This window comes from Gordionus sp. m RMFG-2023, chromosome 2, assembly GCF_954871325.1.
Source record: "Gordionus sp. m RMFG-2023 chromosome 2, tfGorSpeb1-WG-v2, whole genome shotgun sequence".
Classification (NCBI taxonomy): domain Eukaryota; kingdom Metazoa; phylum Nematomorpha; class Gordioida; order Chordodea; family Parachordodidae; genus Gordionus; species Gordionus sp. m RMFG-2023.
In genome coordinates, this window is record NC_088776.1 from 14,693,043 (window position 1) to 14,719,919 (window position 26,877).

The window sequence follows — 26,877 nt, forward strand, 5'->3', positions numbered from 1 at the left end:
TTAAAAATCAGATTCTATTTTTTTTATTACTATTTAATAATTTATTTTATTAATTCATTGTGAATCTATTTATTTATTTTTTCCCCATATAATAGGATTTTATTAAAATATAATAATATTTATGTTAACAATATGAAATCAAAGATGAATAATATAATAAATAATACAAATATTTAATTAATTTGTGTAACTACTTATTCTCCAACCACAAATGTTTACGACAATTATATAAATTACTACAAAACCGAGGCAACTAGAAACCACACCAACTTACAGAATGACGAGAACTTCACCAAATTACCGACAACTAGAATTGTACCAACTGACAGGTTAGTTTGAACTATATGAAATACACCACCCAATTATGTTTTAACCACATCTGGCTATGACGATTATACAAATTAAACTTACTACAAAACCGAGAAAACTAGAAGTACACCAATTCAATGCCATTAGAACTACACAAACTACTCCAACCACTTATCCTCTAAACACAACTAACGATGACGATTATACTTATTGAATATTTGTATTAGTTATTATATTATTCATCTTTGATTATTGTTAATATAAAATACCTTTGTATTTTATTGTTTCTTTGTATAAATTATTTTCTTTGAGGTGGCGTATTTGATGAACCAAAGTTAATTGGATTATTTATTTATACAAGCTAATAAAAAAATATTATTTTAACAATTATGCGGGCCAGGCATCTCTACTTTTTGCCCGGCTCATTAATTTCTTTGCCCCGCTCGGCCCAAATTTTTTTTCAGACATGGGTTTGGCCGAGTAACAGACCTGGCATTGCAGACCACTGATCGATACATTTTTTTGAAATATAGGATCAGACGTTAATTAATATATAAAAATCAAAATCAACTACACTAATTTATATCTTTATCGAGCAGATATCAGACGGTCGATAGGGTCGCTACCGATTTTTTTTTCCAGTTTATTTGATATAAATATCGAAGACCTTAAAATTTTAGACCCGACGGACATTTATTTTTTAAACATTTCATGGCGCAGACGGGAATTTTTCAAATTTTTTGTTAGTTTGAATAATTTTGTTCTGCATTTTGCAAATTGTTTTGAAAGGAAATTGAAAATATGAGCAATGATATTGATATAATTTTGATTTATTTTTAAATAATTGGCCCGGCATAGATTTTTAGGAAATATTAAAACCCGGCGCGGATTTTTAGAATCATGCCAGCCGGGCCTGCATGCCTCTATTATATATATTATTTATATTATTACCAATTAAATTATTATTTTTTTATATCATTGATTTTTTAAAAAAATTTTGTAATTTAAAAAAAAGAAAATATCCAATATTAATATAAATGTATGATAATTTATTTTAATTATTAGTAATATCGATTTGGCTCACTATTCCATCAATATATAAATAAGGCCCTCTTCTTAACAGGAAAAATTAGGGCTCTCGAATCTTTTGTTCCTTTTCTCTCTTAATCCGCCCTCGTAGGAGCTCAGCTTAGGGATAAGTTTTTAAATATACTCTGATCAATTATTTTTTTTCACCCCAGAAATCTTTTTATGATAAATATGTGCCATATATAATTAAAAAAAAATATATAAATAAATCAAATGCAAATATCTATATCTAATCTGTTTTGTCTGATATCGGGAAATTTTGGAAAAATGAAACAATACACTCAATCGAAATCCTAGGTAACCATGTGTCTTAAATGTGGATTTGTACAATTTTTTTTTCATTTTTCGCGATTCTATCAGGTTTGGAAAGCTGGATCTTGATAAACCAAAATTTCAAATAATGTCTATATTCTTAAATCATTCTATTCGACCGATATAATAAATGAGAGACACGCAAAATCAAAATATATTTTAGCCTAAGTCTGTCCACAGCCCAGTGGAAATTTTTTAGATCTAGGCTCGGCCCACGGCTCGAATTATGAAAAAAAGCTCTATGGGAATAAATCTCAAACTTAAAATATTTATTTTATTCTCTATTTTAATGTTAGCCATTAAATTTAATTATTCAGCAATAGCTTTATCTATTTTATCATTTATTACAAAAAATGATATATTCCCAACGCCTGATTTTTTTTGAAAGTTAATTTTAAATACTATTTAACCAGGCCAAGAAAGAAAGAATAATAACATTAATATTTTTCGGACCACTGGTGGCCTATATTTTGTTGTTTACGTTGCAACTAGCCCTGCCCTCCAGGACTGGATAAGAAATAATTATAATTTTGGAATAAATTTTTTTTTAAAAAAAATTATCAAAAACTCAAATATATTATTTGAGAAAAAAAACTCTTTTAATAATTTAACCATTTTTTTAATGCCCTCTAAAAACTGTCAAACACACGAAATATTAACTTCCGCTGGATTATATATATATTTTTTTGATTATTTATTTTATGTTACACTTTTTAAAAATAAAAGATATTACTATAATCTTAATTATCAGATACGATTTTTTCATCAGCAAATTTACGGCTATGTGCCACAATGGCGACCTCGATCTGCGATCTAGGCTCAAAATTCGGAAATCGGGGCTAAAGGGGATTCACGCTGTCATTAGAAAAACTGTCGGTGACGATTTGCAAGTTTCATATTTTTTTAATTTTTTAAATAATTATTAATTGTACCAAGATTATCATCAAACCTAAACCTCACATAGAAACGATCGTATTTTTTGAGTCTGGTCCCTGATCTGATTTGACACCCCCCCTCTCTCACACACTTTCAGGCCCGTCCAAGAATCTTGATATTTACGAGATTCGAATTTTTAAAATTTCGCCATTTTATATAATTTTGCTTGTATTCAGTAAATTGTTTTGAAATGAATTAAATTAAATATATAAGCAGCAAATTAAGATCTCATTATATGACTTTTTCAATTAGTTAATTGATTTTTGTTAGGCGTAGGATTTTCAAAACCATTTTTTACCTTTAGACCGGGTTGAGGCTGGGCTTATAGGTTTCTAATTTTATTTATAAATCCACAAAACTACTACGTTTGTATAATTAATTTCGAAATCGTGACAAAGTTTGATGATAATACAAACAAACCAGTTTTTACAAAAATATTGTTCCTGAAAAAATGATTTAGGTGTGTATAAATTATATGGTATCAAATTTTTAATAATAACATTAATTTTATAAGAAAATCAATGTAAAATGCAAAAAAAAACGTGACTCAACAATTCGAAAAAACATAGGAGAGTGTTCAACTACGGATGTAATGGTGACCTTTCCCCAAAAAAATTTAGAATGGAAATCTATTTTCATCCTATAGATATTACAAAACATTCAATTGAAAATATATTTTCATCTTAAATCGTTGAATTTCCATTTTCCACCATATTTAAAAAAGCAAATTAATGTCAAAAGAAGCACTGTTAAAAATTAACGGATACAAACACTGACGGAAAGAACATGTTAGCAAATGAATTGACTATGAGTTGGTTAATTTATCAAATTTCCTTGATTCTAATGTCACCCAGGAGGATCTGTACCCAAATGGCTACTATTCCTCTATTGGTGACCACAAATAAAAGAAGTTATAAATTAAAACTGATGAGAAGTTATTTGATCGTCTATAAGCCAAAACTGGTTATCGACATTGGCAGTATGTATTGTAGAAAGTAAATGTTATTTTAAGAGAGAAATAAAGTGATATATTCAAATTTAAAAGTAAATTTTTTAAAAAATAAAAAATTAAATGTAAAGGTATTAATTATTAAGTAATTATTTTTTGAAAAATTAGCATTTTTTTTGGCATATGAGTGATAGATTAGTGTTTGTTTTGCGTAGGGTGCCAGATTATCCAGAGCAGGCACTTGATGATAGACTACCCTCTAACTTATATATTTTTCTAAAATAATCATATTAGCTTTTCTGGATGGGATTTTAATGGAAATACAATCATATTAGCTTTTCTGGATGGGATTTTAATGGAAATACAAAGTGTACACTTCTAATTAACTCTTTTTTTACCCTCTTTATTTATGGATGAATATTTAAAAAAATATTTTAAATATTATAGCCACGAAATATACTTGAATTTTTAAAAAACTATATGACGATCTACTATGGCCTTAGGCGAAGGCCATACCACAGTGTTGTAGCGTTTGAGAAATTGAGCGAATGGAAATAATAATAAAAATGTTATTAGTTATAACAGGCTAGTTATATTATACACTTATTACTTTAAAATATGGAAATGATTTAGAATTAATAACTAATAAACTGATAATAAAAATTTTAATGTATAAATTCTCGAAATAATCCTTTTAAAATTATACAATAGAACGTTCTGGCATGGCCTTATCCTTAATTAATCATATGTACACATTTCAAGGGCATTTATAGTACATATCCTTTTTTAGAACAGGTCAATTTATTTAAATAAATTTTAAATGACATATCTTTTCTTTGTTATTTCAGGTTAATATATACGAACTGGAACACATGAAAAAAATAGTACCCTCTCTCCTATACAATATGCACGACAAAGATACTCCTCAATATACCGCGTTCGATAAATTGGACAAACACGTGGAAACTTCCCAAAATTTAGGCGGGAATATTGGGACAAAGTTTAGAAATCAATTGGCTAATAAATCTACGGAGGGTCAAAACTTACTGGAAGGATCATCAAGTTATTATAAGAAAGAAAGGTTGACGGATTTGGCGGAATTATGCTTAAGAGAACTAGTTGCTAAGGCCTCCTACCCTACTTTGAAGGTGTTTTATTTTTAATTTTTTGAAAAAATTTCTTCGTATTTTTCTAATATATTTTGTTGCCAATTTTATTTACACTTCTCTAACCCTCTTAATATTCATATAATGCGTATGTATTTTTAGACAAAGTAAATTAATAGCGTTCCATTGTAATAATAACAGTTTTTAATTTCAACAATAATAAAATATAATCGATGAATAAAAAACTGAATCAAATTATATATTTCTTATCAATATTTCTCAGAGCCTATTACTTCCACTTATGGAACACTTCGATTACCATCACTTATGGGATCCGCCGGAGGCCTTTTCAGCCAAGGTGCTTAAATTGATTATGTACTCAGTCAAACCTCAGCACACACATTTAATCATCGATATGTTGTTACTGCACATGGACGAACATGAGTTAATTTATCATTTATTCACTAAAAAGTTTTTTAAAAATGTTTCGAACCCTCCACAAATTTTCAGAATTAACTTTTAACTTAAGTGTTACCTTCGCTAGAACTAAAATTTGTATCTTTTTAAATATGATTTAGGTTTACATTTTTCCTTTTTTTTTGAAAGTAACTATTATATAAATGTCACAATTGAGTTTTTGCTTATTGAGAAAAGTTAGAACCTAAAAAAATAAAAATAAAAAATATATATATACTAAAATCTGATTATTAATCTTTATTAAATAAATCACTATAATCAAATACAATGTGACAAACATAATCAAAATAAAAGAAAAATAAAATTAATATAAGAAAAATAAAAGTAAAAAATTAAAATCTAAGTTAAACAAAAAATTAATAATTTTTCGCATTATGATTTCTCCATTATATATCCTTTTTCTTTAATCAACATTTACATAGTCTCCCAAGCGAAAAATTAAACGTTCTACATCCCACTTGTTAAAACTCTTAAAGTATGAAAAAAATCTACAAATATCACGCGTTTTTTTTCTCATTTACATAGACGGGGATCTAAATAATAACTTAATAATTTTAATAAAACATTATTTTTGTTTACGATTTGCATAATGCATTTTTTTGTTACGCAAAAATGCAACAATAAATACTAAATGTGGGAGAACGTTTTAAAATTTATCAAAGTAAGGCTAATGACTAGTATTCATTGCATAAATTTCTGAAATCTTTAACATCTGCTCATTGATAAATATTTGTCTCATTTTCACAGTCATTAAATGACTAACTGTTAATTATAAAAAATTAGCAGTGCATTGCAGACACTACAGCAAAATAGTTTTTTTTGTCATACTGCTTATTTTCCTTCCTTCGATATATAGTAAGAATCTCATGATTTACTTCTATGAAAAATTAATTGATAAATTTCATAGAAGAAGATTCAAATTATATGCTTAAATACACAATATGTGATATGGAATGTAAATTTCCAGTTTTTTTCTAATAATTTTTAATATATTACGAATAAACCTTGACATTTTGCATCTAACCTTCTTATCGTTATACTTTGTCCTAAACCTATTATCACTTTTCATTTAACAATATTGAGGTTCTATCTTACAGTTTTGATGGTAACCAGTTTGTATCTATTTCTGTTTTGCCATGTTTGTACATAAATTCGTTATTTTATTTATCTTAATAGATTTGCGATCACGTCTATATAGTAACCATGAGATGAAATCGATGATACCATTATATCGATTTAACGGAAATTCTATATAGAGAATCCAATTACCATAAGATTAACATCATCTCTATATTCATATGACTATATGCTTTAACAATTGATAGGCACTGCGGTTTCTATACTCCCTAAGCCATTGACGACACCTCCCCCCCCACTCTACCTTGATATTTTTTACCCCTTCTAAAATTAATACTCATAATTAACTTAAATACACGCTATCGTCCCAGATAATTATTACTGATATAGATGGATCGTATATCCATTTTATTGATAACATAACAGTAATATATTTTAAATTATATATAACTCTATAAAAATTGTTAAAATATATTACAAAATAAATTATAATATTTACTTATCCACTAAGGACAAAGGGGGCTCGATAAAAAATACTCCCAGTCCCCGAGAATTTACTGGCACTCCTGCGTTTACCCTTCCCCCCCCCCCTCCCCATAGTAAAAATTGCTGGACGGGTGTCTTATCATTGCTTATTTTTTTTTTCTATCAAATCGCTCGCAGTCAGATCGATATTATGCTGCTTATAAACTCATAGCTACTATATAGACTTGATTGCAAATCTGTTAAGATACCACGAAAGGAAAGAAGTTCTCTACAAATATGGTAAAAGCACAGCAAGTAATATGCCAAAGGACGGTTCAAACTGGTTACCATGTAAAATGCATGAAATGACCTATCCAATATTTACCAAATGAAAATGCCTAAACACATTGGCCCATTCTCATTTAAAAAGAAGAATAGCTCTATTGATGGAAATAGTTTTTTTTTTACTTGTTATTTCATAATGATCTAATTTTCAACCCTTTTTTATGAAGAGAAGACCCGTTCTTAAGGGCTAATATAATGAGATCGATATCTCAGATTATCACACTCGCTACCATTTCCTCCATCGGTTCCTCCATTCATCAATGGTTTAACCAAATGTTTATTGATTTAAAAAAATCCGTTCAAACAAGCAGTCCAGATATGGTAAAAAAATTTACTCATAAATAATTATTTTATTTATATTATGTAGTAGAACCCTGCATTGGACCTATTTTTGGCCCCGAACCTAAAAAAAATCAGGTTTAATTTGTCCATAGACTTAAATACAAGAAGTTGCTAAACTTTATAACACTTTCATGGAGTGAACCGGAATAAACAGCGAAATCGTTATAAAAAATATAAATATCCGATCATAACTGAACCGTACATTAAACCGGATTGAACCTGTTTCAACCAAAATAAAATAAAGAATTTTACATTTTTTTCTTTTACATTCTTTTCCTTGTGGTATTATATATTATACTTTATCCGCTTTGTTTCACCAATAGAAACTCAATCCTTTCTGCATATGTGGACAAAATAAATTAGCTTGATTAATTTACTTTTGGCCAAAATCTTGAGTTAAAATTGGCTTAATCTAGCCGTTTAACAACACTAGCTGAATTTGACTCTTTAGATATTTTAATTGCAGATAATATAACAAATAATAGTGTAAAATATTTAACTATTTACTTAACCATTACAACAAATAAATTGTATTTTAGTTCCTTTCATTAATTTATTATTATGAAATTATTTATATATTAGAATTATAAAATTACCAAAAACAATAAAAAATATCAGATCTGATCTCCGATATATTTTTAAAACACTAATTTGATATTCATGATATTTTTTGATAGATAAAAATTAACAAAAAAACATAATAGGCATAAAATTTTTAAATAATTTATATTTATTATATTCTTATATAGAAATATTTAAAAATTAACAGATCTTATCATTGTTTATGAAATGAAACCCATATACTTATAATATATATTCAAATTATTCAAAATATTTTAAGAGGCCAAGTCGGCTCAGAAAAGTACAATCTTCATACAAAGATTATTACATCCTTATTTCTGAAATCGAGAGTAAATCTAAAAAGTCGAAAAATGTAAGTAGCTGGTTACATTTTTGCAAAAATAACGGTAACTAGTTAGTTACCTTTATAGGAATGTAACTTATTACAATTTACCTATGAGTGTTTAAATAAATTTTTATGTGATATGGCATGAAAATATTAAACAATGGATTGTTAGATAAGTACATCTAGCTAGCACAAACGTACCTATTTGTGTTATCGCTGAGCTGTTGCAATATAACTTTTAACCATAAACATTTTTGCTATTTTTCTACAAATTCTTCAAAAAAATATCTATTTTTATCTAATGGAAAGGGATTGGCTTCATATGTGCATCAATAAATGACCATGTATGGTCATTTATTGGCTCGGGCCAATTTCATAATATACCTTACTACATAATATTTCATATAAAATCTATTTTTATTTTATTTTAAAAATACTGATAGCAAATGATGAAAGGCGAGGAAGATTTTCAACAAGCCCTCATTCACACTATGGGAGAATTCGCGGCGAACCTACCCGATTATCAAAAGATCCAAGTCTTGATTTTTATCATGAACCAAGTGCCTTCCCCTGATGTCAACTACGATAAACGAGACCTTGTGGTATTCCACCAAGGAATCCCCAACCAAGGTATATATTATCTGTAATATCGCGTTTTGAATTTTCAAAAATGATACATTAGTGCTTAATACTGGCGAAAATTTTATGAATTTGTAAATTTCATAAATAAGATTAAAATAATAGTTTTAAACTTATTGATCTAATTATGAACTCTTATTATTGTTTGTTACAACGATAATTAAACAAATATATCTTATTTTTTTGATACATTGTTAAATAAAGATATAATTATTTACCAAGAATTGTATTTTATATATTATACTAGCTGATAACCCGCCCAGAATGACAATTTACTTCTTTATTTGATGATGGATGAATGATAAATTTTACCTTTATTTGATGATGGATGATTCAGAGAATTTCCTATTTTATGACGTGTAATTTAGAAATTTCTATTTTTTTACACAAAACTCATATAGCAAGAATATATTTTTTAGTAGGGATGTACCGATATTTTATATCGGATCGGATCGGGCCGATATTTCGCTCATTTTAAAATATCGGTTATCGGCAAATATTATAAAATTTTCCGATCCGATATAAAATGGCACTTTTAACAAAATTTAAAAAAAATTATATCTAAAAAACCATTTATTTTTATAAATATAATCGAAATACATTTTTATGTTTAATTTTTTTAATAGAAATAATTAGTTAATAAACATTCTGCAATATAGTTATTTTTTTTTCGCATTCTGCTTAAAAAAGTGTTCATTAATCTCTTCAGTATCTGTTTTTAGTGATGCTAGTGATATTAAGGGTATTACCAGGAAAAAAAGATTGCTTATCTATCATTGAAAAGGGGGAACGAGTGAACGCTCAAAAAAGGCTAGTTCTTAATAATTTAAAAGAATTATATAGTCATTTTAAGGAGGGTAATTCAAGCATAACAATTGGATTTTCGAAATTCGCAAGCTTAAGACCAAAAAATTGCATATTGGCAGGGGCTAGCGGAACACATAGTGTATGCGTTTGTAGCATACACCAGAATATTAACTAATGATTTTAGGCTGTGAATTAGCAACATTGACTAAAAATGGTGAGGATATATTAACAACTTATAGAGATGTTATAGGCAGAATGATTTGCAACCCCCCATTACCAACCTGTTATTTTGGTGACTGTAGCGAGTGTCCTGGCTCGACACTCTTAAAAGAACGCATTGAAAAATTATTTATAAAAAATGATATAGCTCTTATTACGTTTAAACAATGGGTTTCGGTAGATAGAACAACTCTGGAGACTATTTCTCAATCTTCAGACGAATTTATTAATTAAGTAATATCTTTCATGAATTTTTATTTATCTATTATATTTACAAATTAATAAAATAATTTTACGAAATTTAAAATTATTAATGCTGGAAAACCTTATTATTTATGTTTAAAATGGAAAAATGTTAAAAAAAATAATAATTTTAACAAAACGCGTTATTTTATAAAGGAGCGCCATCTATTTTTGAAAATAATATTTATTTTTTGATTTTTTAAATCGCAATAACTAAAAAACCCATGGCTGTCCCAAGTTTAAAATTTTTTTATGAATAGATATAATGTTAGAGAATAAGAAAATATTAAATTCAAAAAAATTTGGAAAGCGAAACACTTGGAGTTTTCATGTTAAAAATTTATAACTTAAATAAAAACCGCAACAATATTATTTTGAAAAAATTTTTAATATTCAATAAAAGGCCCTTAATAGAGTTATAAATTGACATATAACTTATATTTTTAAAATCATTATTTTTTAACTTATCTCAATTTTAAAAAATCGCATTTTTCGAAAAAACGTCATTTTTGGCACTTTTGACCATTCATATCTCAGGAACTATGAGTACTAGGAGGCTAAAATTTTGGATTCGATGCTTTCTAATGATATTCTCTCAGTATACAAAATTTTATCGAAATTAAAAAGGTTGAGCCGAAAAGTTATCGATTTGGTATGGAATTACCCAGTCCCCATCACCGCCGACATATCTCTGATATAAAAAGAAATCTTCGATATATTAATTTTAAATATTAATTTCAAATTTCATAATATATTTTTTTATTACTAATTATGTAAATAGATTAATGTTATTACTTATTATATAAATAATAGCAATTGAATTAAATATAAACTATAACTGGCCATTATAATATATTTAAATGACATATGTTATGGTATAGTAAAATTATAGATGTTGTACTAATAAAAAGTATATTAAAAATTAAAACCGGTATCTTTGCAGAATACAAAATTAGATATGATATCGGATCGGTTATCGGCCGATATCAATTTAATATCTGAAATATCGGATCGGATCGGCCTCCAAAAAGTGGTATCGGTACACCCCTATTTTTTAGATATAAATTATAAATACAAATGAATAAAAACTTAGTTTAAAAGATTTTTTATTGTGCACATAAATTAAATTACTAACCATATACTTCATAAGCATATTTTATAAAAAATAATGGAAAATTATAGAATAACCCCTCATCTTAATAAATATAAATTTCCAAATCACATCTCAAAAGATAGGAAAATTCCTGATATATTCATCATCAAATAAAAGCAAAATTTATTATTCGTCCATCATTGAATAATAAAGAAAATTTTCCCCATCATTCTTGACGGGCTATCAGCTAGTAACTTATATTTTTGATAGTGGGTTCTTAAAAAATCCCTAAAATATATGTAAATTTAAGGCAAGGTCACAACAGGCATTATTTTTTTTGTTATTTATCCTAAAATAAAAAGATTAATATTTCCTCCATATATACACTTCACAATGGCTTTCTTTATTTCCTTGTGTCCAACAATTTCTTGAATCGCAATATCAGAAATTTTTTTGCAAATGATTTAAATAAGGCATATCTGTGGTTTGCCCATTCCTTTAAGTTCAAATAAAGTCAGATGGGAAATGAAATAATTCAGTTATTGAAATTTGAGACCTTCACGGCCCTTGATTTATTCATCGCCTCTAGCCCAGATCAGCAGTAAAAATAATTTGCAGGCCCAGTTCATATTTTATAAAAAATTTAAACCCAAGCCCATATCCAAAAATTGAATTTATTGTTTTAAATGAAAATAAACAATATTTAAGTGTATTTAGGAAATCACTTTGTTTGCAATACTGAAATTTATTATTATTAGAGAAATAAATGCAATATATTTTCAAGTACAGTTTAATAGGCTAAATTTAAATGAAATTTTTTTTAGACTTTTTACCAAAAACCCAGTACTGGCTCAGACACTAAATATATTATACCTGCAGGGCCGCTCTCCCCATGAAGATCTCTTATTGAAATGTTAAACCATTTTAAATCATTAAAATATTTTGTCACCTGAGTTGGGAGATTATTCTATTCCATTTTTGTCAAAAATAATTATTTTGTTAGATTAAATATTTAAGAATATATTAATCTATTTACATAAAAAAAATCTTAGAATTTTAACTTATAAAATAAATTATAGCTAGTATTAGATTATTCTATCTCCCTATTTCTTATTGTTAAAATTATATTATTCCATTTACAAAAAATAACCAATCCATTCAGCATGATTCTTTAAAACGTTTTCAAGTATTATGTGAATGGAATTAAGAGTTATTTTAACTGATTGTATGGTTTTATATAAAGAGCCTGATATTACTAGTTCAAAAAACAAAAAAGAATATTTTTTATTATTTTAAGAAAAATAATATTACTATAATTTTTATTCATTTCTTAAAATATTATATATTAAAATTTTTACAATCAAATTTTAGTCTTTTTCTTATTTACATTAGTATTTATAATTATTCAATAAAATTTTTGGATTTAAAGAGTAGTTGTTTGGAGAATTGAATAATATTTCAAAATAATAAAAATAAAGTATTTATTCTATCTCTAGTTTTAGAATAATAATAAAAATGATTTTTTAAGAAATATATCATGGTATTTTATATAATTAAGTTATGAGGAACTATTAAATATACACATGAATTTCATATAAAACCTACACTTATCTCAAAAAATCATTTAAATGCTTTTAAGATCTTCATAAATACTCTTTTAAACAAGATCTCCTATCATAGATTTAAATCAAATATTGTGTCACAAAAACTCTTTGGTAGTATCCATCCCATTGCAATTGGTTATTTAGAAGATTATTAGCAAAAATAATTGCCATGGGTTTAATTTATTAGGTATTAGTGCTATAAACATTTCTAAAAAAATCAAACGCGTTCAACCTTCATAGACAAAAATCGAACTCGTTCGCATTCACTTTCAAAAAAAGGAACGCGTTCACGTTCGTTCAAAATTTTATGATAAATTTAATAATTAAATAAATGTCTTATATATTTTAACACAATATATTAGCCGTGTTAAAAAATAATATAGTTTTATTTTGATAATATAATTATAAATATAATATAATATAGTGAATAAAAAGATATTTTTATTTATAAAAAATTTTTCTTATAAAATTTTAATAAAATTGTTTTTCAAAATTTTCATCTGTTAGACAGAACACTTGGCAGTTAATACGTCATTAGCTATACTAAAAACGCGCTCTACAGGGGCAGATGAGGGGGTTGCAGTATTATACTTAATAAACAACTCTTTTATAACGTGAGGAATTTATTAAAAACATTTATTGTTTTGTTCTAGCTTAAAAATTGAGATAAGTTATCCTCCTCCACATCCTTTACTTACTCGTCAAAAAAAAGAATATCTCGAAATTAACAGTTCTTGCATTATCATTTTTAGGGTTTTCAATGTATTTTTCATCAATAACGCTATAAGTTTATTTTTTATAGAATCGTTCTTAGGAAGTTTTATCTATGGCCATTAGCTTAAATATTGGATGTATAATTGCAGAAAGAATATATTGATCTTCATATATATGTATGTACAAATCTTTAAAAAAAATAAAATATATTAATTAATTTGATAGTAATAGGTTTAATATTTTTTTTTTATTAATCCATTTAATAATGCGTCTATCAATAGTTGATCATAATTTAGGCCGCTAATTTTTTTTTAATTTTAAAATAACTATCGTTATTGTTGGAGTCAAATAATTTAAATGCATTTTTTTTTTCAAATTTAATGATTTAATTAGTTATATTATATAAAACATAATAATTAATATTACAATCAAATGTCGTTTTAAATTGGAACCTGAAGATTTTGAAACTATATAATACTTTTTGGGCACATTTTACATTTGGTTGAATTAGTTCCTTCAATATAGAATGTTACTGTAAAATATTTATCATATTTGGGCCATGGTAATGTTAATTCATCTGATTTTGAATTTTCAGAATTAGATAATGATGATGAAATAATAATTCCATGCTTATGCAAATCTATAAATTAAAATATAAACAATAATATTCAAATTAATAAACTATAATAATGGTGTATTAAAATAAATTGAAATGTGAAAAGGTTTTAAAATATAAGACATTTTTCTTAAAAAATTTGGATTAATATTAAATTTTTCAAATAAATAAAAATAAAAGGTGTTTTTAAAATTGAACAAACGTTAAATTCGAACGCGTTCGTCATAAAAAAGGAACGCGTTCACGTTCAAAGTTCGTCAAAAATAAAAGGAACGCTGTTCACTATTTTTTTCAAAAAACGAACTTTGTTCACGAACGCGTTCATTTTGAAGCGTTTGTTTACAACACTATTAGATATACATAGCAATTAGGATTCAGTGTTAAGGGAGAAGTTAAAATAGTATGCCATTCTTAATAAATTCAGAATCCTCTTCTTAACATGGATATTATCAAAGTATACTTTAAAAATGCTTTTAATAACAAATTTCGAGAACATTTCATGAATTGTTTTACTCCTAAATTCCTAGGCATACTGTGTCATTAAAACTCCTTTATTCAGCCCACATTAGACTATTATGAAAGGATCCAGATGGAGGGGAGCACATGTCATATCTTTTGGTATTCGTGATCTCATCAAAAATAAAATAATTGAAATTGAAATTTCTTTGAAGTCAATTTTAAAAGACTCATTCTTAATAAATCCAAACAGCTTCCAATGATAATAATTAGTGCAAAATAACAGACCTATTATATTTCATAGCAGTGATAACCCATAAAGTAGGATGTTTTTAATTTAACAACTCCAAGGGTGTAACTAAACAGAGAATTATATAAATGTAAATATTTACTTATATAACCTTTTTAAAATATTATAATCATACCAAATGCAAGTGGCTAAGCTAAATTTCTTGATTTTAGATTTCTTTTTATTGATAATTTATCTAAATATTTTATATGAAAAGTGAATATTTAGCCTGTAGTCCAATATCTTAACACTTTCGGTGGGTTGAGTATATAAAAGTTGATTTTCTTAGTATGAATTGATTATTTTAAAAAAATAATATGAGAATAACTATAAAAAATTTAACCTTATGAAGATGGTAAAATGTGTTAGAAATGGTAACTAAAGTGAATGAATGTTGAGTTTGGTATGATGATTACCTTTGAACCGATTACGCTATAATCATTTTCATTGGATAAATATTTTTTAAAAGAACACTATTGGCTATTTGATTGACGTTTTTTGAGGATTATTATAATAGATTAACAATTTAAAGATTCTTAAATTTACTTTAATTAATAAAAATGAGATTTTATATATGTAATTAGTGTGTTTGCATAAAAAAAGTTTCCCATATATATATGTGATTATTTATATTCCTCATATACGAATCTTAGAAGACAAATTACAATACAATAATGATCCCACTATGACTACATCAAGTGGAATGCCATCAACTAACTTACAGAATTCCGTAGTCAGTCAAGATTCTAAAGGAAGGTTTAAGACTGAATTAGTGCAAGAAAATCCTCAAACTATAGCAGATGGCAGGTTGTTTCCATTTTCCTCATTTTCTCCTCTTTCATTTTTTTTTATAATTGAAGCCGAGTGAACAAATGAAAAAATGACTCAATTTTTGGATTTAGGCAAATATTTTGTCCCCACTTAAGAAAATTTATTTAACCATATCTCGGTCAATTAATTATGAATATTTGTTTTATTATATAACTCACATCACATATTAGGGGAGGCCGGGGTTATGGCGAGCCTCAAAAGGCAAACCTTAATAAAATTAAAAGTACTTACAAAAAATATCTCATTTTGTCCAGCTTTATTAGTTTTATGGTAGGTCTGATTTTCAAAAATACATATCTAATACTTTTTTAAAAATTTTATTTTTTCTGGAATTTTTTTTTGTTAACGAGTGAACCCTACCCGGGGACGACGAACGAGCCTTTGCTCGGGGCTATTATAAGCTCTGCTTAATTTTCCACATAAAAGTTTTATATTTTTTTATAAAAACATTTAATGATTTAAAGCATAAAAATAATATATAAAATCATTTATAAACAAAAAATGGGAACATTATTCACAATCTTTACAAATAAAAAGAGGATTTTAATTGCAACATCTTCCCTGTGATCAATAACTATATTTACGACATTGAAACCATTCTTAATTGTTATGATTCTTGTTCTAATTATTTTTGCACGCTAAGCAATTGTTTTTCTTATTAATAACATTTTTTGATTTTTTTCTTCAATTTGCTCTCTCCATGGTCTTTTTTTCCATGTTAAAATTTAAAAAAAAATGATGAAAAAGGCTCGTTTTAACCCCATAAAAATAGCCCCAATGCCACCACTTTGATTAAGATCAGATTTTGAAGTATTTATATTTTAAATTTTGTTCGGGTAAATTGATATTCTATAAAATAGGATATTTTCTTTTATATAGGATGCTTTTTGGGTTGTAAAAATATATTTATCTTTATTTTTAAAAAATAATAAAGGTTTAAAAACTTACTTTTGCAGGTACGAATCATATAATGCATTATAAAAATTCTTCAAGCTGTCCGATGGAAATAAAATTTATAGTTGCTTATGTATTATATAATTATGTAGTTTTGGTAAAAAAATTATTCCTTATAGTTTAATACTCTAGAAAATAAAGCCACGTCTCGCGATAACCCCGGGTTCATTATATCCCCGGTCTCTCCTACTTTATATTAAACTATAATAATTAAATAAATTTCTAAAATCCGAGTAAAGTTTTTCTTGGAAAATTATATTGCATAAATTATTTTTGAACAACTATTTTGACTCCTAATTATTTGTAGTTTAGTAGGTTGATATAACTTGTAGCTTATATTTACAAATTTTCCTACTTCCTTAGATGTATAATAAATAATTATTAATAATTATATAAAATAATTATATTAAAAGCGCTCCCGTCAAAATAATTGACCACCCTTTACGTACCTTTCACTTGGACGATTATACCGTTCAAATAATTGATCCCAGCTCCAAACTCGACAAAGATCAAAATATCAGGCAAAAAAGCACCACTAAAAGAGACTCCTCTTATTTAGTTCAAACACTACCAGGAGAGAGCTCCCCCGTATTTGTGCAACAAATTTTCAAGAAAATAGGTGACAAAGATGATGTGAAAGAGGTGGAAACCGCAAATGTAAGCAATGTCGAAACACGCAGAAGGAACACGAAGCTGCAAATAATGGTTTTGCAGAGCTTGCTGAAGGTTTTTAAAATGTCCATAAAATTACATGTATAGCTAGTGTTATTAAAAACAACGATTAAACATATTTTATAAATGGCGAAATCAAAATATTATATAAAACTTGTGACATTTCCAAAAGATGGCAAGAATGTATGGCCCTAATTGTTGAAATCTCGAAGCTTACTTAGCCTTGACTTTGCTATTTTTAAAAATTTGGTTAAATCGAGATTTTTAACAATTTTCAAAGTTTTATTCTATGATTATTGAAAGAAGGGGAAGGGCAAATAGTGACATTTCACTAAAAAGTTACTATACACGGGTTTATGAAGAGGAGATACCTTGCTTATCAATAGGTCAAATTATTATCATATATGCGTAATTGATCTAAAATTTGTGTATTATAGGTTGCGACTAAATTCAATTCCATTCAATATTCCGCCACTTTCCCATCCAATTTCTTGATACCCTTGCTTAAAATGTCCATTGTTAAAGACAGAAGGGTTAGGATAATAGTTTTCGAAATTTTACATACTTTGATAGACCGACACGACAATCTCAAAAAGTTGTCTTCGAGGGATAGCTTCGATTTTTTGCTGCTGAGGGATTCATCTAAAAAAGGTATGTACATATAAGAGAAATTTATTATTTTATAGTAATGTTACATCCCATACTATGAAGTTATAGTTGAAGCACAATTATAAATTGATATTTTTTGGTTGGGTAATTTTATTTTTTAACAATTATATATGCTAACATTATTAAACTAAAATATGAAATTATTACATTCTAATGCTATTTAATTGATTAAAAACTTTATACAATATTATATAAAAAATAATGAGTTGGGCTCTGAACAAGGCATTTAGAAAAAATTTTATTTCGTTCCGGCCTTGGGAACCTTTTAGAACATTTCTCAAAAATTAAATGATTTTTATTTTATTAACCAGCTCATTTTATTATTACATATTAGGTATTATTAATATATTATTTAAAAGATTGTACCACTTATAATTGCGCGTTATGATAATTATAAACTTATAGGTCGATGGAATGGCTTATACAATACGAGGCATTATTCAAACAATTCACTTGTTTATTTTTAGTTGATAAAATATTATATTGTTCTAACAATTCCTTTCAACCAAACGAATAGAAAGTCTATCCACGCCCGTTTTTAACGTACAAATATAAGAATAAAACTTTTGGACGATATAATTCTTGGTTTATGAGCCCCTAAAAAAATGTTAAATTTAATTTGAACGCTAATTATATATATCCCATGTCTATTACATTATTTCAATTTTGTTAACAGATAATGACAATGTTTCTGACATTTATGACCCCTTAAACGTGAATACCAGAATTTTAAATATCGATAAAATAAACTCCGAAGATGAAAATGCTCAAAACTTTGATGTATGGTCAGATCTGACGGTTTAATAATATATATTATTTTAACGTGAATGAATCCATGATATCTGTTAAACATTATATTTAAAATTAAATTGGAAGGGGAGGGTAAAGGATATAACTTTATATGAAAAATTATTCCCACTCAATTATGAGACATATAGTTTGATGTGTTATATGAATTTTTGCTTAGATTTATTTTATTGTTTTTTTTAAATGCAATCATTAAGATCGAAAAATGTTCCCATTTGGACAGCTTATTCGCCCGCAAAAACGGATCTTGGTTTTATTCTGCCATCTATCAAAGCTCTTTGCGGCTCAATAACGAAAAGGATAACACTAGAAGCTTGCTTTTAACTATAGCGCTTTTGATACTGGAATTGGGGTCTTCCGAAGATGTTATGCTTGATATAATCAAGTAATTGTTTCCCACGAAAGAAAAACCACATTATATTTTTTATAGTAGGATGCTTCTAAAACAATTTGATTAGGAAAATAATTAGTTAAATGTAATTTTTATATTGTGATTTATTTCTTTGACCCTCATCAGGCTCTTATTTGCTCTCCAAAAAAAGTGCAGAGACCTACCTTTTATAAGAACGTTTGAAAAAATAAGCAATGACTCGGGTGCATCTATGACACCAACAACGTCACAAAAAACCGCCTTATCATCGAGGTACGATGATATTAGCAAAAAGGATAGTTTTGGCAGTGGTCATACCGATTTCGAATACCCGATGCGTCGTTTGGTAGACAATGAATTGATGTCGAACGCCTCCCTCAAATCATTCGACATGAATTCCAATATTCATCGCGACGATATTAACATGACTTCTAACAAATTACCGGACGAGAGAGTTGATAACAATAATAACATAAATGATCAAATAGATCGATATAAACATAAATTTCGCGATAGTAAAAGATTGAGTGTTAAAGATGATACTAGAACTTTGGCCAAACAAAATCCCGATGAAAAAAATAAGGAGGGAAAGGAGGAAACCCCAGGTTTAAATCCTAAATATTGTTTTTAAAATCACTATTATATTAGCTTTATTTTACGTACTTGATTTTTCCAATTTAAAAAGAATATTTTATTTGCAATTTACCCAATCTGAGTGTGGTTATAACAGTGATAAATATGGGCTTCCTCCAACCATTATTTATAATTATAAACTATATAAAACGAAAACTATCTTAAAGTGAGCGAGTAATATGAACCCCAATTGGATTATAATCAAATTAGCCAATTATAATATAGTTTATAGTTTTTTTTTTTAAAAAAATTATATTTTTTTAGCCACTTATACCGAAATGTTTTCCCTTCCTGCCTTTTTGCTCGAGCTCGAAATGCATTCCATGATCGCTTGCGCTTTTTCATTCCTACTAAGAGCCTTGGACTGGTGGTATTACCTTTATTACGCCTCCTTGGACGAAGCAATATTGACACGAAACCCCCAATCAGACGCAGTAGAATCCGAATCCAATAATATAGGAGACGAACAAAATACTGAGGGAAAATCAAAAGGCTCGCTTATAACCACTTCTTCTACTGTCTCCAGTTTACAAAATGGCGCTCAAAATTTACCAACAAATATTACACCTAAGAATGCGAAAATCGGCAACATAGATAAGGTTACGGCACTGACCGATCACGTTAGAGATATCATAGAAGCCAGGTTGAACAATAGGCTGGGGCTATCTCTTCAAATGTTACCTCCGCGAAACCTTAAGTCCAATGACGTTAAAGTTAATCTTGAAAACATAGAAGAAAATGAAAAAAATCGCGAGACATTTCTAAAATGTAAAATTGAAAAAGATAGATTTAGTATCAAATCGTTTTCGAGTACAAATTTCCTTACAGGTCTTCCCATCCCTTCCGATCAGATAATCCCCGCTTGCAAAGAATTGTTAGCCGATAACACCCTATTCTTTGATATCGAAGTTTTTAAAGGGGCCCTTGCACAATTAGGTAAAACTTTTTTGTTAGACTAATAAACTGTTTTAAATAATATTCGTTGTGATAGTTCATGTTTGTTTTAGAAATTTTGTTTTGGTTTCCCAGACGCATAATTTTCAGGCTCACCGTTAGACTTTTTAAACCTATTTAGGACGGGTCTTCATATTTGATCATGTCTCAAACAGTTTATAACATTTTTTTTCTAAATTTCGTCATAACTTAAAGAAAATTCCTAAAAAAATTACATGTTTTTATGCAATTAATTCTCGAGATATTTTTTTATTTATATTTCAAATATATTTTTTTAAATTTTATAAAAAGAGGAGGGGGGAGTGCACAATTATGAAAAACATAATTTAGTCCCTAAAAAAATGCAATAATTATATTTAAATATTTGCATTTTTAGTTTTAAGAAAAGGAATTCTTTGGCCTCAATGTGTGGATTCATATTTTATGGGCCAAAGTTTCCAATATGGTGCATTTGTTTATTTATTTTGTTTAGGATTGAGTAAGTTAATTGCTTGCTATTGATATTTGTGGGATAGTGGAAATTTTTCTTTTTGAATATTTTTGAAAAATTTATATATAAATAAATTTCCTCAATAATTACTATTTATTTGATAGATCACAAACAGCATAAATGTCGGTGTATTTTTTTTAATGTAGCCTCATCATATCAATATTTTGAAAATCCTAATATTTTACAAAAATACATAATTATATATTAACTCCCAATATCATTAATCTATATAAAAGATGATTTAAATTATAAATGATTCGAATTCAACTGGTTTTCAAGAGCTATATATTTAACTATTCAGCCTGTCCTTTTTTTTTAGAAATTCTTCTAATGAATATCGGATTTTATTTATTTAAAAATGGCTAGAAGATTAGATCTAGAGAAATAATCTTTTTTTTCTCCAATGTCTTAAGAAATAGAGAAGGCAATGATAATAATATTGGTTGAGATCAATGATGCCTACAAATAGTGAAAAAGGTGCTCAAAAATAAATAATTTCCATTTGGTAAAATCTCCTGTATATCTTTTTAAAACTATTCATCGAAGATAAAATTTTAAAAATGATATCCAAAAAAATAAAGGATATGCAACCCTAAACAATATATGGAATTTTAAATTTATTATTAGTATCGTAGAATTGGAAGTACTTCCGAGCAAAAAAATGTACCTGGAACTAGGACTGTGCCATTCTACAAATTTTTTTACCGAAATAATATTCATGCAACATTGATCCAAAAAACTTCTATTTATCTATCATGAACCTCAACCTGCTTATTCTTCCTTCTTGGTTGCTCAACCGTCTTCTCATTTGTCTTCTCGTTGTTCTTAAAGAGAATGAAATATCTTTTAGTTTGGTCTTTTGCTATTGCTTGGTTCAGTTAAACGTTTGTACTCGTCCGAGCTTAGTTGTTATAAGGTGAATGTCCAAACTAGTGGAGAGAATCTGGTCCTGATCATCTTAAGAAGAGGCAACTCCTTCCAAACCTTGCGAGATGGGTACTAGAATTTGCCAGAATGATGCACGATTTCTTCCTCTAAATGATTCAATCTTTCCTTTATTTGTTATAGGCCTTTTAATTATGTTTTGTAGTAGTCGGACTTTTCGTTTTCTATATCGTTCATCCTAGAATTCATGTCATCGATGTCAAGCGATTACTGCGACTGTTGCCGCGTTCTTTGAGGTGATCGTCTTTGACTTCCGTAGCGTTGACGAGCTGTTTCCGCGTCATCACCTCCTTCGTTATTTCTTTCTCCTCCCCAGCTAGCATCGCGATACTTTGTGTGTTCGCTTTATCACACTTGCTACTCTCTATTAGCTTCGCGGGGAGTGCTTTTGGATCGTCTACCTTGCTTTGCCCTTGGTTGACAGCAATTTTGTCGTATAGAGATCATCAACTACCTTGTTTACGTATGCTCTGACCTTTTTCACTGGTATTTTGGCATCCAATATGGCCGTTAGAATCTCTATCAGTGTTTTATACGAAATTTATTTGATTCTTTCTTTGTCAACCGAGAAAGTGAGCTTTCTTTATCTCTTCTGCCACCCACGATTTTTCTTCAGTGTACTAAATTCTTCGATGCCGAGGAGGAGAAGTACAGTGCTAGAACGGATCATCCTCTTGAAGAATTCATCAGCCACGAAACAACTAGCAGTACTTGCTGTTCAATCCGAGTTTGCTCAATACCGTACGAGTCGAAGCCCAGTAGGAGCCTCTATAAACTGCTGATACGAGTTCGGCATAAGTTTCAGTCTAGTTTTGCTCATAACCTTCCTTATGTACCTCCCGGTTTCTCCCTGCCCAGTATTAAATCACTTATATGTAAAGGAAATTTAAACTAAGGACAGATAGATAAAGCTCCTTTATAAAATTACGCAATTTTGGTAAATTATATTTTTTGAATTTTTTCTATAACATAAATAATACCAGCATTAATAATCATGAAATAAAATAATTAGATGAGAATTTTTTTCTTATAAAAAATTTTAATTTTCCAAAAATTATTTAATTAATTTTGTAAATATGATAAGAAAATTAAAATTCACGAAAGATATTATTTATTTTTATGACTTGTTAATTTCGTTTTGCAATAAATAATAAGTAGGCCCAGTCGCAGTGGCATAACTAGGAATTTTCCTTAAAGGGGGTCCATACAAAAGCCTGGGGAGCTTCGCCCCCCCCACACCCCCTTTAATGGCCCTTGTCAGGCCTTCGGGGGGTTTATCTTAAAAATCATATTTGTTTTTCTTATAATATAAAAGTCCTTGAATTATTGATCATTTTAATTAGTGTTGTTAAACGGCTCGATTTGAGCCGATTTTTATAAACAGCTAACTCAATATTTTAGCCAAAATAATATTGCTCAAGCCTAGAGATTTCATGAATAATGTCTAAACCTTTGTATCATCCATGAGCAAAATTTTCAAGCTTGCATAATTGTCTGGCTAATATATTGAGTTAGCCATGTCGGCTCAAATTGAGCCATTAATAACACTAATTTTAATTAAAATAACACATTTCGACATAACATTTATAGATATACGTTTCATTAAGAAATCAATTTACAAATAAAAAGCGATTATTTAAAATATAAATTATGTTGCTTTAATTATAAATATTATATTGCCTTAATTATAAATTATATACTTTATAACTATTAGTATTAAACATATAAATTGCTGATTATAAATGATATATTTTATAATTAGTAGTATTATATAACACATTTAAATTATAGATTATATATTATAAATGTTATATATAATAAATAAATGTTAAATATTTTATATATATAACAAAACATAAATTTTATATAAACTATTGTAAAACAATTTATAAATAACAAAATATAAATATTCATGGTATTTATTTGATATAAAGTCACTTTTGAGTCTTTAGAACTTATAATCTAAAAAAAATTTTACTCTGGGGGGCTGGTGTCCAAATCTGACCCCCCCAGTAGCTACGCCACTGCCCAGTCGTCTTTGATGGGTTCACTGTCAAAATAATTTTTTGATATTAAAACTGGTTCTCTGCATAAACAAAAGAATTTACTCGTCCTTTAGGGTGGATAATATTTATTAAAATTTCATCTCTATTTACATCCACTTTTTGTACAAATTCTAACCACTAATTTTTTTCTTACATACAGGTCACATCCTCTAATATCATCGATTTACAGATCCTCGTATATATTCTCCACAGTAAACGTCTGCAAATTTGAATATATCTTATTTGGAAACACTGCGTAAATTTTTTATATCTCAAGTATTGAGATCTGCCATAATGGCTAAAAAAATTTATACCTTTTATAGGCTCTTCATCCTATTTATAAAAATGTACAGGTATAATTATTTGATCTGAAAGGTCTTTATAGGCTCTTCATCCTATTTATAAAAATGTACAGGTATAAATATTTGATCTGAAAGGTCTTTGTAAGCTTTCATTGGCAACTAACATATTCTGGATTGTTAATTATTACTTCCGAAATAGCTATTGATATTTTTGCTATCTTTTTTTTGGATCATTTTTTTCAGTGAGTTTTTTTCTTAATAGGAGATATTCCAATTTCATTTAAAGGAATATTAATTGTATCTATTGAAGTGGATGCTGTGGTGATATTAGTTATTTAATACTCGCTGTCAGAATTTATATTTTCTAGATTTTTTGTGATAAACGCTTACGACATTTGATCAATATAGTTGTTTCCACCTCAATATTTGGAAATTAAGTTATCCATGTCATAACTTTGACTTTTTATGAAAAAATAATTAATATCGAAATATTTATAAAATAAAAATTAATTAATAGCAGGCAGGTGCAGGAGATATCTTAACTAGAGGTCTGCATTGGACGGGGTTTTGGCCCTCCCGCCTTTCTAAGAAAGCTGACGGATGGACGGGCAAACAATTTTTTAAGAACGGGCAGGTGAGCGGCGGATTAAAAAATTTTAAACTATGGGCGGATGGGTTGACGGGTTAAGAAATTTAAACAATGGGCGGGCGGGTTGAAAAAAATTTAAAATCATTTAATTAAATATTAATAAAAAATTGTTCTTATGAACTTTTTTGGATATTAAAAATTAAAATGTCCCTTTGTGGTATCATAAAAACTTTTTTCTTAAAATAAATAAACTTTTTTGTATATTTATATAACTACTTTGGTGGAAACCACAGGAAAGAGATTTGCCAAAGCTATCAAGATTAGCAAGAAAAATATTGGCAATTCCTGCAACTAATGCTTCTTCTGAACGAGGACTTAGCATTGCTGGAAGGTTTATAGAACAAAGAAGAACGTGTTTGAATCCAGAAAATGTCGATTCATTATTATTTAGCATTATAATTACATATAATATCAATTTTATATTTATATTTTTTCATAAATATTTTATTTGATCAAATAAATTATCCATAATTTAAATTGAATATTTTTTTTATGCTTAATATGTATTTACTAAATTATAAAATTTTTTGTAGAGATGTAATGTTGATTTTTTTTTATAAGATGCTTAAAAAATTGAAAGAATCACCATAATTAAATTTTATAATAGCGGCCTTGGGTTATAATTTTTTATAAATAGGTGAACGGGTAAAAATTTTTAGATTAATGGGCGAACGGGCGGGTAAGGAATTTCAGAAATGGGCAGGCGGTATATTTCTTTTAAAAACTATGGGCGGGCGGGTTAAAATTTTTTTAAAAATTGGTTTGGCAGGCTTATGGTCCAAAAACCCGCCTAATGCAGATAATCGTAACTATCTTTTTAGAAAATTTAATCGTTTATTATGAAAACATTTAATTTTTACAAGTTATCAATAGTATTGAAAGCCTGTTAACGGCGACTTAATTAATATTTTTCATGATATTAATTCTGGAAAATATTATTATTTATGTTTAAAAATGGAAAAAATTCAAAAAAAGATCGCCATCTATCTTTGACAAAAATATTCATTTTTTTAAAAAAAATTGTACAAACTTAAAAAACTCATCGCTGCCACAAGTTTAAATTTTTTTACATATATATATATATAATATAAGTGATTAATATTAAATTCAAATAAATTCGGAAAGCGGAACACCTGGATTTTTCAGGTTCAAAATTAATTACTTAAATAAAAACCGTAAGATTATTATTTTATAAAAATCCTTAATATTTAATTAAAGACCTTAATAGATTTACAAAATTACATATAACTTTTATTTTTACATCATTATTTATTAAAATTCTCAATTTTTAAAAATCGTATTTTTCGAAAAAGAGTATTTTATGACCATTGATATCTCAGAAACTATTAGTATTTGGAGGCTAAAATTTTGGAATCGATGGTTTCTAAAGATGTTCTCTCAGTATGCAAAATTTTATCAAATTAAAAGGGTCGGGTCAAAAATTTATCAATTTGGTATGGAATTACCCAATGGGTAACGATAATGCATTCCCTTTTTCAAGCATAACTAGTATCGCGCTTCTTTTTTGAAGTAGCGTTTACAGCGTTACTTATTGGTTATTT

General features: G+C 27.7%; 1 protein-coding gene across 2 annotated transcripts in view; it reads left to right on the top strand.

Annotated features, from left to right (window-relative positions):
* The window catches only part of LOC135923443 (uncharacterized), a 36,218-nt gene that overhangs the window by 4,826 nt on the left and 4,515 nt on the right, over positions 1 to 26,877 (top strand). The window contains exons 3-15 of one of the 2 annotated variants that reach the window (XM_065458184.1): positions 2,462 to 2,600; positions 4,444 to 4,743; positions 4,985 to 5,145; positions 7,233 to 7,386; positions 8,758 to 8,944; positions 15,648 to 15,801; positions 17,193 to 17,505; positions 17,889 to 18,102; positions 18,797 to 18,918; positions 19,125 to 19,312; positions 19,445 to 19,902; positions 20,195 to 20,866; positions 25,549 to 25,684. In XM_065458184.1, the coding sequence (XP_065314256.1) occupies positions 2,462 to 2,600; positions 4,444 to 4,743; positions 4,985 to 5,145; positions 7,233 to 7,386; positions 8,758 to 8,944; positions 15,648 to 15,801; positions 17,193 to 17,505; positions 17,889 to 18,102; positions 18,797 to 18,918; positions 19,125 to 19,312; positions 19,445 to 19,902; positions 20,195 to 20,866; positions 25,549 to 25,610 (3,124 nt within the window). In that variant the 3' untranslated portion in view covers positions 25,611 to 25,684. Of the gene's footprint in view, positions 1 to 2,461; positions 2,601 to 4,443; positions 4,744 to 4,984; positions 5,146 to 7,232; positions 7,387 to 8,757; positions 8,945 to 15,647; positions 15,802 to 17,192; positions 17,506 to 17,888; positions 18,103 to 18,796; positions 18,919 to 19,124; positions 19,313 to 19,444; positions 19,903 to 20,194; positions 20,867 to 25,548; positions 25,685 to 26,877 lie in introns of those variants that run through there. The other variant, XM_065458182.1, reaches the window with a different exon arrangement.